This window comes from Cnephaeus nilssonii (genome assembly GCF_951640355.1).
Source record: "Cnephaeus nilssonii genome assembly, chromosome: 7".
In the NCBI taxonomy this organism is placed as follows: domain Eukaryota; kingdom Metazoa; phylum Chordata; class Mammalia; order Chiroptera; family Vespertilionidae; genus Cnephaeus; species Cnephaeus nilssonii.
In genome coordinates, this window is record NC_137078.1 from 15,877,144 (window position 1) to 15,892,682 (window position 15,539).

Genomic DNA, 15,539 nt, shown 5'->3' on the forward strand with positions numbered 1-15,539 from the left:
AGTGCCTGACACCCAGTGGTATCTCAGAAAATATTTATTTAATTTGTTGTGTTGTAACAAGTGACATTTTTCCTCCACAAATTTGCAACCTAATTTCAATTGTGGACCAGATAAGAAAGGGAAATTGTCAAGTAAAAAAGTTATACTTATTATATGCAAGCAAAGACTTAATTGTCTTTTACCTAGCAAGGGCTTAAAAAAAAAGAACTAGGTTTGGCATACCATACTATACCCCTGACAGAAAAATTTCCTTTGTGATCCTAATGAAAAGGGGGCAGGATGGGAAAAAGAAACAAAAAATAAAGAAGGCTTTTAAAGGAATTCTGGCTTTTCAACCCAATGATTCCCATCTGATCCTCTTTCTTCATAATTCATAGACCTCCCTCCAACTCTCCCCAATGCATCCTTCATTGAAAAGAACAGACAAAATTACAAGCACCTGATCACTCCCCATAAACTCTACCAGTTACCTCCGTCTGTGGCCTGCCCTCCTTGCTGTTATAATAAAAAATGTTTATAGGCCTATCAAAGGCCATCTATCATTTGTGGTTTGAATCCCATTTCCTGCTCAAAACATGTGATTTGGAAAGTAGTCCTCTCTTCTCTACCTCTTAATAAATTTCTACTTCTCCAATTCACTGCTCCCATCAACTTACAAATAAACTATAATATTATCCATCCTAAAAAGCGAAATTCTCCTGTGGCCTCTGTTCCCGTTCAGCAACAGCCTCATTTCTCTGCTCTTGGACACGGTGCAGCTTCACTTCTCTGCCTATTCCAACTGGGCTTTTATTCTCACCCTGCACTAAAACATCCCCATCTCGCTAAATCCAAAAGTCATCATCTGAGCCTTCCCTCTCCAACCCTTCCCTTAACACTTGTTTCTCTTGGCTCAATTTACAGCCATACCTTCCCAGTTTCCTTCCACCACCCTGGCCCCTCCTTGTCTCTTCCTGGCCCCTAAATGTGGGCCTGTTAGAATGCATATAGTAGTAAGGCTGTAAACTCATTAGTGCATCTTCTGTGAGAGGGCCTGGAGGTCCCTTTTACCAAAGCGATAAGGAATGCACCGGTGAGGGGGACTCCAGGCTCGCTGAGACCAGTGGTCAGCTATCCTCCGTAGACTAGGGCTGAGGGTAAGAAATGCTGTTATGGAACAGGCTGAGAGCAATGGGGATGAGAGAAGGCCAGTGGCACTACTTAACCATCAGAAACAAGGTGGGCACAGTTATCACCACGAGCTGCAAAGTCAGAATAGGGGAGAAGTAATGGGGATGGGCAGGACTAACCTGTAGAAAGCTATGGGTGATGGGCTCTCAATTTATTGCTTATTTATATAACTAAGTAAATCAAGAAAGATCAGGCGGCTGAGGGCAGTCACTCCAATAAAAAGTCATGATCTGTTTCTCAGCTGGGCCTGAGCCAGTTCTTGATCCAAAAACCCAGTAACTGAGCAGAAGCCAGCCTCTGTGATGAGGTGCCTGGAACACCACAGCAAACCCCCCATCCTTCCTCAAAGGAGCCTTTGGACACTGACTCACAGTCATCATGCATTGAGGAAGGGAACACCCAGACTTTTATTTATTTATTTTTTTTTGTTTTTTTGTTTTTAATTTCTTTATTGATTAAGGTGTCACATATTTGTCCTCATCCCCCCATTCCCATCCCACACCCCTCCCCTTGGATGCCCCAACCCTCTGTTGAACTTAAGCATTGGTTAGGCTCATATGCATGCACACAAGACCTTTGGTTGATCTCTCCCCCCTCCCCCCACCCTCCCCTATCCTCCCTCTGAGGCCCGATAGTCCGATCGATGCCTCCTTGTTTCTGGTTCTGTTCTTGTTCATCAGTCTATGTTGTTCATCATTTCCCCTAGATGAGCGAAATCATGTGTCACTAGAGATATACTTATAAGAATTGAATGTGCGACGAGCAATAATAGTTATGCTGACAGGCAAATGAATCAGTCTGTAGTGAGTTTCTTTCTGGACCAACAGTTCTTTTGAGACCCAATATCAATGTCCACCAGTTCCCTATGAGAACATGTCGGCACTGACCCCTCAGCTCTGGATGGTGGACAAATGGTGGTAATGCAGGTCCGACTCCCTCTGGTTTGGTCTCGGCCAGACCCAGGGGAACACCCAGACTTTTAGAAGATTGCTGGACACAAGGTCTGAACTGACATTATATCCATGACCCCAAGTACCAACATGGCCTCTTCTAGAATAGAGCATGTGGGAGCCAGGTCCAGCTAACGGTGGGTCCTTCAGGTTCTCAGACCTATCCACATCTGGTCCCTGAAAGTACAGATGGAATGGTGTTTGAAAGGACCCTCACACGGGTTCCTGGTGAGAGCTATTAAGAGCATGAATGGCCAAGTGAAAGCTTCTGATATTGACACTACCACTCCCCTTCCCCAGTAAATTAAAAACACAACCACACCCCAGGGCAATGGTAGAGATGTGTGCCACTCTCAAGGGGTGGTGGACTCTGTCAGTCTCCGGTTTAACTTGCCAGCTGGTGCTACAAGAACGAGATGGATCACGGCAGAGGACAAGGTGATGCCAAAGCTTTACCAAGTGGTCGCCTCAGTGCCTTCTGCTCAAATGCAGCAGCAGATCCCAGTTTTCCCTACAAACCATCCCCTGCATGTTCCCTGGAACAAGACTGACCAGAATCCTGGAGATATTCGGGGTGGAAGCAGAGATTGATTGTAAACAGGTTAGAGGAAATGTTGGGGGTGGAAGTGATGGAAATACTCTAGAACAAGATGTGGTGGTTATGACAATAAATTTGCTAAAATCATTGACTTGTACACTTACAATAGGTGAATTTTATGGTATATAAATCATCCCTTGATAAAGGGATGAGTATATAAAAAGATCTGTCAATTATAGTAATTCCTCATGTGTTTATGTACTGTAGTTTTTAAACTTATTTGTATGAGAATAGAAAATATACGTATTGGTCTCTGTGCCAGTTCCTGGCGCAGAGCTCCTGAAATCCTTGGAAATTGCTAAGTGGTGAGAGCACTAGGAGCATCTCCTGTTCTATTGAGGTGACTCTGGGCGGCTCCTGGATGGGGGCAGCTCATCAGAAAGATGGAACCCTGATTAGAAACTTGGACTTTTCAGCACCACACTCCATTCTCCAGAAGGGGGAGAGGAACTGGAAATGGAGTTAATAATCAACCAGGCCTACGTGATATAGCCTCCATAAAACCTCAATGGTATGGGATCCGGAGAGCTGCTAGATTGATGAACACATCCAAGTACTGGGACGATGATGCAACCCAACACCATGGGTTCAAAAGCTCCTGTGCCCAGGACCCTCCCAGACCTCACCCTGTGTGTCTCCTCAGTTGATTGCTCCTCTGTTTTCTTTACTAAACTGGTAAACATAAGTGTTTCCCTGAGTTCTGGGAACCACTGTAGCAAAACGATCAAACCTGAAGAGGGGTTGTTGGGAACCTCTGATTTATAGTCCGTCAGTCAGAAGCACAGTGACAGCCTAGGCTTGGGATCGGCGCTTGAAGTGTGGTGAGGACAGTTGTGGCACTGAGCTTGATCTGTGGGATCTGATACTCCTTTAGGTAGATCGCGTTAGAATTGAATTCAGTTGCATTGTAGGGCAGCCAGCTGATGTGACAGAATTGCTTGGTGGGGGAAGACACCTCCTTCCCCCCCATGAATGTGATGTCAAGTGTTGTGAACGTGCTAAGAGAATGACAGTGAAGGAGAAACAGAGCAGGGAAAGAAGTTGAGTTTTTCCTAAACACCATTCTTCTAGCACCAAAGCTCTCTGATTAGGGATGTTCAAATTCTCTAGTCCAAACTGAAGCACAGGAATGCATCAGTGGAGTAATTTCACCATTTCAATGGTGAAATCTTGAAGATTCTCTTTTCGGAACATCTTTTGACCTTGGCCTCATTTACTATAAGAATCCCCAACTGTATTTTCAGCATGTCATGCTAAATTTAAAAAAAAATGTTTTTCATGCAAGCTTGGCCTTGCTAAATACAGGAAGATCTTCATCCAGTTTCACAACTTACCCCTGAAAGAGATACAATCATGAATTCATATTAACTCCCTTTTATTAGAGTCCTTTGTATATTTCAGACTGGATCTGCTAGATTTGACTATATATGTCACTGACCCACACTGAGTTGTGTCTTTATAGGCAAATGTTATAATTTATTAAAGAGAGACATAAAAATATTTACATTAACAGTAACACAGTCCTATAATTGCTCTTAAAATAGTATTTCTATGAACTCAGCTAGTATGAAGGAGCCGGGCCTTGAACTTAAATCTCGTGATGCCATGTTGAGTGCTATTTGCCTTAGTATACTATCTCCCAAGTGCTATACTTTAGGGAAGAATGTGCTGAGTACCATTAGAAAGTCAGAGATAAAATAGAGGAGATAAGGTGTTACTTTCAGATAAAAATGAAGATGACATTTAAATTAGGCCTTGAAGGATACAAATGTTTTAAATTGAGGAACTGAATGGTGGAACTGGAGAAGGGAGGAAGTTTAGCTTAGTTAGGACAGAGAAGGGCATTCTCAGAAAAAGTAACAGTATGGGCCAAGGCAAACAAGTAGTCTGGGGCCAGAGCAAGTAAGGCAGGACTATGACGTGAGAACTTGAAACCCTATCCGTAAAATATAATTAAATTATATGTATTCTGTGAACTGTTACAGCCTTTAAAAATGAGAGAGGCCTATTGAGACTGCCACTGTGAAAACGTGTTTATCAGAAACACTGTGAGTTGAGCTAGCCACTTGATGAAGATAATACGTGAAAGTGCTTTGTAAACGGTAAAGAGCAATCTTTCAGAAGGTCTAATGGGGAGTGAAGAGAGAGGACCCATGACAGCTTTAGAGGGGAAGAGGGTTCAGTAAGAATCTAGGCTGGGGTAAGAATTCAGTAAAGAGTCATAAACTGAAGGTGTAAGAGAGTAAAAATTATTGATGGACGAGGTCCTCCAGAATATGCTTTGGGTCAGAATTGAGGGAACAAGGGACGAGAGGGAAGGAGAAGAAAGTGAATAAAAATGCAGAACTTGTGAGGTGGGGAGGACATTGTAACTCCTTGTAACATCCTGTGGTGAAAACCAAAGCTTTGCTCTGTGAAGGCAGAAGTTGAGGCTATTTCAGACCTTCGCCTCTGCCCTCAAGCCTCCTGCAGCCAGAAGAGAGTGAGCTCCCTGCACTTACACCACAGCTCCCAGCTGCCGCACGTGCCCGTCCTGATTTCCTCTCTTCAGCCTCAGAGGAAGATGTGTCCCTGCTCCTATGCTGAGCCTAGTCCTCTGAGAACTTGATTCATCAGTTTTGCCTAATTTCTCCTTTATCTTCAGTCCCTTCCCAGACCACTGGATTCTTCTCAGCATATATTTAAGTAATTATGAAATATCTCCCCAGCGTTTCACAGCAGCCTTACATGCCACCCATCTTTCTCTGTAGCATATCTTCCTCTGTCCCTCTTGTATTCTCTCCTTCAGTTAAGATGCCCACCATCCAGCTAGAACCCTGCTAGGCTTCCCAGACTCCTCTCTCTCCACTCCCAGAGCTAACCAATCCCCAAATCATTTTCATTTTACCTTTGAAATCACTTTGCATCCATACCTTTCTCGTTATTTCTACTGCCACTATTTTAGCTCCTGGACTCAGTTTTTCTTGCACTGTAGCAGCATCTTAACGGGTACTTCTGATTTTAGTATCACCCACCATCAACCTACCCTTTATATCATTATTAGGGTGATCTTTCAAAAATGCATGTCTGATCATATCACTCCTGTACTTAAAATCTTTCAGAGAAAAAGAAGAAAAATAAATAAATAAGTAAAAATTAAAATTAAAATAAAATCCTTCAGAGCTTCTCATAATGATGAAGTCCAAATTTCTTAGTATGCATATAACATGATCATCTTATCTCCTGTCCTAGGAAGAACATGGGTTTTAGATAGTACTTGTGGTCCAGGGATTGTAACAGGGTGTCTGAGGCCTCTGTGCTCTGAGTGTGCTCTTGTTTTCCTCTTCTATCTAAGGAATATCCAGGCAGCCATGCTGATCTGGCTCAGGTGTCACCATTTCTGTAAAATCTTCCCTGCGGTTTTCTCACAGTCCAGGGCCATTTCATCTATGCTTTTAGAGCACCTGGAACAGTTACACCCACACCATTCTAGAACAGAGTTGATTTATCTTTCTCGACTGATTATGTAGTCCTTGGTGATCTTTGCTTAATTTTTCTTTGTACCCTTGGCACCTAACACAGAGGTTGTCACATAGTTTATTGACAGTCACTAAATGTTTACTGAATTTGAGTTTGCACCCTTGAACCATGCATCAAAGGAGGCATATTCATGTTGAGACAACCTGTAGGTAAAAGATCATAAATGTGTAATAATACACATTGCAAATGGAGCACTTAGACACACAGTCCTGTATGTAGATAACCTGTGTTCATCTTTTCATTCCAACTGTTTCATCACATTGGTGTGCAGATTCCAGGTGCTGCATTAGCCATCTTTGTCTTTTTTTAAAAAAGAAATTATACAGTTTTATAATTTTCTCCATTGCTTCTTCATTCACTAAAAATAATTTCACCATACAGTAAACCCTTGATTTAACAGACTTTGGGTTTAACGGACAAAATTTCCATGTCATGTGAAAATTAATACCCTATTAAATTGACAATGTTTTTAACCAAGATTTTCTTAAATTAACAGTTGTTTTTTGGTTATTAATTCACTATTATTTTTTAAAACAAATTTTAGCGAATAGGCCATATGTTGGGGGGAAAAAACACTAGTAATTTCGCCAACATAAATACATATTATATATCTACAACTATAGTCTACATATTTAAATCCAAGAGTCACCACTCAGTAAACAATGTTCAGTGAATGACTAGCACGTAATCACACCGCATTGTGCAGGGTTATTGGTTCTGTTGTCCCGTGGCTTGATGGCTCAACCTTCTGCAGCAGTTTTAATGCATACAGACCAATGTTCCCTCGTGCACTAAGCCACGCTCCAGCTGGGGGCATTTGTTTACTCCGCAGTGACTGGTGAATGCATGCATTTACTAGACCTATTCAGTATAAATTTAAAATCACAGTAATACATGTAGAAAACTTTTCTGTGAAATAAAACTTTTCTTTTTTTTAAAAAAAATATATTTTTATTGATTTCAGAGAGGAAGGAAGAGGGAGAGAGAGACAGAAACATCCATGATGAGAGAGAATCATGGATCGGCTGTCTCCTGCAAGTCCCCCACTGGGGATCGAGCCCACAACCTGGGCATGTGCCCTTGACCGGAATCGAACCTGGGACCCTTCAGTTCGCAGGCCAACGTTCTATCCGCTGAGCCAAGCTGGCTAGAGCGAAATAAAACTTTTCATACATACTTAATTTTAATTACACAAACATGCCTACATAAGTAAAAACAGGTAAACTAATTAATTTGTCAATTTTTTAACATACACATTTGGAAAACCTACTTTATTATATAACGAACTTTCAGCTTTAACGGACACCCTCTCGCCCAAATTAGTCCATTATATCAAGGTTTTACTGTACAGCACTTACAGGCAGCTTCTCTGTTATTTTCTTTGGTTTCTACTTCTTTAGGCAACAATGGCTCCATCTTTAGTATCAAACCTTCCCTTGTCAAACTAGGAAGGCAAACTCATACCACAAAGGGTCCCAAATTCAGCAGTCTGTGCTTACAAACTTCATTGATAGCAGTTTGCAGATTGGCAGCTGCCTGGTCACTTGACATATCTAGTGTTGCTATTTTGGTCTCCAGAAAGTTCTCCCTTTCTTCAATCTACCTTAATTTCACATCCATTGTTAAACAGCATTCTGGGGATGTCACAGCCAATGGAATTCCGAGTAAGCTTTGGAAATCTTTTTTCAGTTTCTTCTTTAATGGATTAAGTTTGGGCATTATTTCTGAAACAGCTACATAAAAGTCTGATTGAATTTCATCATCCAAAATCTTCTGAATCAGATTAGTTCCTCCTGCAAATGCAGCTTCATTTTTCCTCTGCTATTTTAATCTCATGCATTCCCTGTAAATACAGTAATTTTACTGATTTCTGAAATGAATGGGTATGGCAAACAAAGAACACTAGCAATGGTTCTACTTTTTTCTTCTTCCCCAGTGCCATATCCAGTGTCATATCAAGATAAACACCTTGCTGCCTGACCAGTGTGGCTCAGTGGTTGAGCATCAACCTATGAACTAGGAGGTCAGGGTTCGATTGCTAGTCAGGGCACATGCCCCAGTTGTGGGCTTGATCCCCTGTGGGGGGCAGGCAAGAGGCAGCTGATCAATGATTCTCTCTCATCATTGGTGTTTCTATCTCTCTCCATCTACCTTCCTTTCTGAAATCAATATATATTTGCTGCTTTTTCTTTGGCACTTTTTTTTGGTTTTCTTTCCAGGCTTCCTAGCAGCAGCAAAATATCTGTTAGGCACCTAACACATGCAGAACAAGAATAAAGAGGCATCTGATAAACCATCTTAGAAAGTACCACCTTTGAGGTATCAAGACTCTACCAAGGGATCTGACGGCCGCACCATATTGGCCGTTCCGGATCTAGCCATCTTTATCTTAACATTTGTCCTTCTATAATATTTTAATTTTCCCTAGAGGATACCATGAAACATGATGATGATGATAATAATAATGATAACAATATCTCTTTTTGAAACTTGAGTCACTTCCAAAGCTGTCCATGCTTGATTTTCTGAAACTAAACAGTCATGCTTGTGAACTCTCTGTGCATTTCTGATCGTTTGTCTTAACCTTTTGCACTCGGATGTCGAGTCTGACTCAACACGGTTAGCATCGAGATTAAAATTACTCTTTGAATGTATCAATAATTTGAAATATAAAAAAATCCAAATAAATAAGTTTGTATGAAAAGAAACTCCAGTTTTTTATTCTACTGCCGCGCTTTGTAAAATCTGGGGTATTTAAAAAATTAAATCCCGAGTAGAATAAAGGAATCGAGAAAAAAGCAAGCGAGTGCAAAGGGTTAAATTTGATGGCAACTTTTTGAATTTGAGAAATTAACAAATTTTATATTTCAAAATTCATGTAAGACCTGTCCTGAATTCCCCACAAAAATAACAATAACAGCTTTTCTTTATTCAGCACCTCCTACAGGGCCAGATATATATTTTCTGCTTGTGCTTACCTGAATAATTGAAGTGCAAAACTAATTTCAGTGAGATAAAATAATTTCTTCCTTTTTCACTCAAATTGATTTTTACAGAGAAGGAAGGAAGAGGGAGAGATAGAAACATCGATGTGAGAGCAAAACATCAATTGGCTGCCTCTGCATGCCCCTAGGTTTCATGGAGCTTGAAACTTAGGCATGTGCCCTGACCAGGAATCAAACCAGCAATCTTTCGATGCATGGGGTGACATCCAACCAACTGAGCCACACCAGCCAGGGCTCAATATATATTTTTGATCCAACCGTTACACCTTCATCATAGATCTGGGATTTCCCGAAAGAACAAAATATATTCTATGTTCTCTGATCTTTCTTATACATATCACAAAATCTGCTATCTTTGGTTCCTTTGTTGAAATTCAGAACTAATTCCTCAAAACTATGTTAAGGAGGAAATCACAGCATTAGGTCTCAAAAGATAAGTCCTCTCTTTTTATCTATGGTTTAATTCCAAAGAATTTCAAATAACTGTCGGTTTAACTTTAGTTGGCAGTAGGAAGAGCTGAAAAGTTGAAATAAGATACGTGACTATTTTTATTTATTTATTTTTTAATATATATTTTATTGATTTTTTACAGAGAGGAAGGGAGAGGGTTAGAGAGTTAGAAACATCGATGAGAGAGAAACATCGAGCAGCTGCTTCCTGCACATACTGGGGATGTGCCCACAACCAAGGTACATGCCCTTGACGGGAATCAAACCTAGGACCCTTCAGTCCATAGGCCGATGCTCTATCTACTGAGCCAAACCAGTTAGGGCAACATGACTATTTTTATGTGTCACTAAAGACCTGATAACATTGGAGTGATATTCTGTGAAAATGAAAATAGATATTTGGAAAATCAGCCATTGTATTCATCTGTTTTTATTAAAGTAGAATATATTTGATTGTTTACAGGACGAAATTAGAAAATAATCACATTTTTTGGAATGTAAAATTTCACCATTTATACAATTTTAATGTATCATTTGTATGGATTGATCTGCGTACTATGCTTAGTAGGACTCTGCTCCTGGAGTGGTTGACAAAAACGATTAATGCTTACTCTTCAGTCCTGTTTAATCTAAATCATTTCCATTTCCTTCTGAAATATCTGGCATCTAAAAATGAAAGGGAAAAATGTTAAGTTTTCAGGAAAGATAGGCATTCAGTGACAGAACAAACAGCAGATTCTTGATTACATATGGAATTCTGATTCCATAAACAGTTCGTTCCTGATTACATATGAAAAGTGGTACAAGGAAAGCCTATGGATAGATGGACGTAAAAAATAATACCAATACTATATTTTAAACATTATTTTTGTTTGTTTCAACCTTTCTCCATTTAAGAAACACGATAAGGAACAAAGCTGGTTGCATTTCATCTTCCTTGGTTTGGCTGCCAGCTGGCAGAATGAAGGAAAAGGAACAGAAGTAAGAATCTAAATAGTCCATGAAGTGACTCACCAGCATAATATAACCAACAGTGGGTAGTATTAAGGTGTCCTTGTAACTATTGCAACAGTTGGATCTCAATGGGGCATTATAGAGTGAAGACCTTTGTACCCCTCCCCCACAGAGCTATGTCACAAATAGACCATGGTATTTATGAACACACTAGAGGCCCGGTGCACGGATTCATGCACATTGAAAGTAAATTAATTAGAAGGTGGCCAGAGGGGCAGGACTGGCATCCCCTGGAGCCAACCTCCCACAGTCTCTCTCCATCTGCCACACCTGGGGCAACACTGGGGCTTCAAGGACGTCTGTGGAGTGAGTGGGGTTCCTCCAGTAGGTGGGGTCTCTCAGCCTGGCCTGTGGAAATCGGGTCAAAACTGGCAGTCTGACATCCCCTGAGGGGGCCCAGAGTGCAAGATGGCACTCTGCAAAGTTGTTGTCACCTGGAAGCTCCTGCATTGAGCGTCTGCCCCTGGTGATCATTGCACATCATAGTTACCAGCCAGGCAGCTGGTCAGTGAGTCGCTTAGCCTTTTATATATATACTAGAGGCCCGGTGCATAAAATTCATGCACGGGGGTGTGTGTCCCTCAGCCCAACCTGCACCCTCTACAATCTGGGACCCCTCAAGGGATGTCCAACTGCCCATTTAGGCCCGATCCAGGTAGGATCGGGCCTAAACGGGCAGTCAAACATCCCTCTCACAATCCAGGACTGCTGGTTCCCAACTGCTTGCCTGCTTTCCTTCCTGATTGCCCCTAACCACTTCTGCCTGCTAGCCAGATCACCCCCTAACCAGTCCCCTGACAGCCTGATTGATGCCTAACTGCTCCCCTGCCAGCCTGTTTGCCCCTAACTGCCCTCCCCTGCAGGCCTGGTCACCCCTAACTTCCCTCCCCTGAAGGCCTGGTCACCCCTAACTTCCCCCCCCCTGAAGGCCCAGTCGCCCCCAACTTTCCTCCTCTGCCAGCCTGGTCACCCCTAACTGCCCTCCCCTGCAGGCTCAATCACCCCCAACTGCCCTCCCTTGCAGGCCTGGTCCCCTCCCAACTGCCCTCCCCTGCTGGCCATCTTGTGGTGGCTATCTTGTGTCCACATGGGGGCAGCCATCTTTGACCACATGGGGGCAGCCATCTTGTGTATTGGAGTGATGGTCAATCTGCATATTACTCTTTCATTAGATAGGATAGAGGCCTGGTGCATGGGTGGGGGCCAGCTGGTTTGCCCTGAAGGGTGTCCTGGATCAGGGTGGGGGTTCCCTTGGGGCATGGGGTGGCCTGGGTGAGGGGCCTGTGGTGTTTTGCAGGCCGGCCATGCCCCCTGGTGACCCAAGCGGAGGCTCTGGTATCTGGGATTTATTTATCTTCTATAATTGAAACTTTGTAGCCTTGAGCGGAGCCAAGCCTCCTGCTCACTCTGTGGCCACAGCCATTTTTGTTGGGATTTATTTATCGTCTATAATTGAAACTTTGTAGCGGAGTAAAAGGCAGGCCACGGCTGCGGTAGCTTGGCTTCCTCCATTGCTGGTGGCAACTCAAGCCTCCTGCTCTCTCCAGCTCCATGGCTGCGGCCATTTTTGTTGGGATTTATTTATCTTCTATAATTAAAACTTTGTAGCCTTGAGTGTAGGCCTGGGCCAGCCAGGGTGGCAGGGAAGCTTGGCTTCCTCCATTGCCAGGGAAACCCAAGTCTCCTGCTTGCTGCAGCTCTGTGGCCGCAGCCATCTTGGCTGGGTTAATTTGCATACTTGCTCCTGATTGGCTGGTGGGTGTGGCTTGTGGGTGTAGTAGAGGTACGGTCAATTTGCATATTACTCTTTTATTAGATAGGATAGCTGTCCACTGCCTGGGGCAGGACAGGGGCAGCAGCAGCTGCTGCATCTTCTCTTAGTAATTACTCCAGGAAGGGTACCTTTGGTCTTAGGTCCACATGCCAGTCTAATATTCACTCCCATTTAGTACCTATTATGGCATAGGTGCTTGGGGATACCAAAACAAATATGAGATAATCCCTGCACTAAAAGAGTTCTAGTCAAGTCAAGGAACATGCAAGAAGAGAACTAGTGAAATGTTATAAGTGCTATTGCATCAAAGGGTACAGTGTGGAAACATGGGAGGAAGCATCTGGTTGACAGGGCAGGAGATGGAGTTTGAGCTTGCAGTGGGAAATGAAGTAAGGGGGAGGAAAGGAGTCATCAGCAAGATTCCAGGTAGGGGAAACTGCATGGGCAATCACAAGAAAGCATAAAAATAACAGCACATTTAGAAAATTTCAAATGGTTAGATAGGGTTGGTGTATATGGTGACAAGGAGGAAACAGTGACTGAGCAGATTGGATAGGAAAGAAAGGGTTAGACCAGTGGTCGGCAAACTCATTAGTCAACAGAGCCCAAATATCAACAGTACAACGATTGAAATTTCTTTTGAGAGCCAAATTTTTTAAACTTTAACTTCTTCTAACACCACTTCTTCAAAATAGACTCGCCCAGGCCGTGGTATTTTGTGGAAGAGCCACACTCAAGGGGCCAAAGAGCGGCATGTGGCTCGCGAGCCGCAGTTTGCCGACCACGGGGTTAGACCATAGAGGACCTTATGTGCCAAGCTAAAGAGACTGGATTTGATCTTGAATGCAACTGAGAACCACTGGAGAGCTTATGTAGGGGAAAGGCATAATCATATTTTGCTTCAGAAAGATCACTTTATCTACTCTGTGGAAGACAGGAGGAGAGCAAAACTGGAGGCAGAAACACAATTAGAAGATGACTGTGGGAGAGCAGAAGAAAAATGATGAGGGCCTGACATGAAGCAGTAGCTGTGGGATGAAGTTAAGAGGACCAATACAAAGAAAGGTCCAGAGAGAGGGGATTCTAATTATAAGACAAACTATGATCAGAGGCCAAAGAGGCCCTCATCTGAGGATAGAGGGGAAAGCTAAGGTGAACATTACTGAAAGGTAACTTCAGGAACTTATGCTTAATCTTGTGTGATTATCAAATTACATGGAAATATAACATTCTTTATAATGATCATCAATATGACCTACCTCAGTCATGGATTTTAGATGATTTTCTAATCTTCTTGGTCTGTAGGAAATAGAAAGAGAATAATGTGAGAGAGAGAGAGAGAGAGAGAGAACCAAGTATGCTGTTATTTAACATATTCTTTCCCTCACTCAAGGAGAAACTGTCATTTAGGAGAGAATTATAAGACCCTAAAACAATAAAGATTTTCAGTATGTAATATATGAGTCATTCTTACTGTAATTAAGTAAATATGTTGAGTCACAGTCTCATTACACTTTAACACTCTCATAGATTTGCTTAGGATAAAATTTTGGCTATAATTTGAAAATCTAAGAAATTTCCTTGAAAGTGATTAAGAACTAGAAGCAAAAATAAGAGGTATGAGGCTATTAAAGCGCCCATTTTTCTTTCCCTGTTTCCCACTGTTTCCTCTACTGAAGACAATTGGCAAAAGCAGCATCATAATTTTGAGATGATGCAGAAGTAGTCCAAAACATGTTCCCGTGCTGAGTTCAGTGAGGCCAACTGGCCAGTGAAAGGCTTCATGAACTGTGATGGCTGAAGGCTGGTGTAAGTCTTAAGTTTTCTAAGAAAGAACCTTGAGAGGTCTTCTCCACCACACCCCCTTGCTTCAAGCCAAGCTAAGTCTATACAAATGGGCCTCAAATTTGTTGTGAAAATAGGCCACATGTTATTTATACAGTAAGCAAATATCTGAACTAGTGAAAAATGTAAAAATTTATATGCAAATTTTCTTATTTTAAAATAATTCTGGAAAAACATTTCACAATTTCTCTCAGCAACTCAGAAGAGATATACTCAGCTTAAATTAGCAATTACTAAACATCTGTAATATGCCAGCCATCAGATCGTATCTTTCATATTAAGAAAAAATAAATTGTTGTTAATCTATCACTTTGCAAATACTAATACAAATCTGCTAAGGAGTTTTGATTTTTAAAACATAGTTGTATTTGCAAATGGTAAGCTGAACAAACATGACCCATGATATAATCAAAATGCACATTTAATGTCTGCCTCCTCCTCCTGCTTTAGACTTTTGCCACTCAGGGAAGTTGCTTTTCCTTTGCCATTGGCTGACTATGCAGCAGGCCCAATGAGTTTTTACTCACTTTAAGGTAACAGTCAGTCCTCACTGTGAGGCATAAACACAGTCTCAATTTAGTAGGCATATTATCCAGTCTTAAATAGTAATCAATCCTTTAATCTTCTTTCAAAAGTAGGACTTCTTCACCTCTCTCAGCTATGGCTTCAGTTGGTGGACCCCACCTACTCTTGGAGGCCAATTTCTGCTCTCTTTGCTCACAACTTCCTCCATTTTCAGCAGGAGAGATGGGATGTAGGCTGTAGGACATTCTTATTTAGCTGGGTAGTTACAGAATCCCTTGCCTTGGCAAATGGCTAAAGCTGATTCTCTCTCTTCAGAGCTTGCCTTTGCTAAGGATCTCTGTCCTGCTGTTAGGGGCAGAAATAGAATAGTGGGGACTAGCTATAGTTCTAAGAAATATTAAACATACTCTGTTAACTGTGACTCTTCTATTCTGATTAGAGAAAGCACATTCTGACCTGGCTGAGAGTTGTATGCCCCAGGACATGGGAGTTAACTTGGGAATGTGATCCGTTAGTTTTTTTCTAGAGCTGCTTATCATCATGGAAAGATTAACAACCTTGTTGCTGAAACAGTCTGGTCCTGGAGGTGCCCGCTCTTTGCGACCCTCAGCCCACATTGCCTGTAACCTGTAACCATGGTACCTTGCCTACTTCCCCATGCCTGTAATCCCTCCTTTCCCATGTTATCT

General features: G+C 42.0%; 1 protein-coding gene and 1 pseudogene across 2 annotated transcripts in view; both read right to left on the minus strand.

The window, feature by feature from the left end:
- Positions 1 to 7,569: 7,569 nt before the first annotated feature.
- On the minus strand, positions 7,570 to 8,595 carry LOC307102749 (large ribosomal subunit protein uL1m-like; annotated as a pseudogene). The gene is made up of 2 exons: positions 8,572 to 8,595; positions 7,570 to 8,209 (listed from the first exon to the last, which is right to left on the minus strand). The product of its transcript is annotated as a large ribosomal subunit protein uL1m-like (transcript).
- Positions 8,596 to 10,230: 1,635 nt separating this feature from the next.
- CAGE1 (cancer antigen 1) overlaps positions 10,231 to 15,539 on the minus strand; it is a 63,729-nt gene continuing 58,420 nt past the window's right edge. The window contains exons 12-13 of the mRNA XM_079778064.1: positions 13,740 to 13,779; positions 10,231 to 10,358 (exon numbers count right to left, since the gene is read on the minus strand). Coding sequence (XP_079634190.1) covers positions 10,317 to 10,358; positions 13,740 to 13,779 — 82 coding nt within the window. The 3' untranslated portion in view covers positions 10,231 to 10,316. The remainder of the gene's footprint in view (positions 10,359 to 13,739; positions 13,780 to 15,539) is intronic.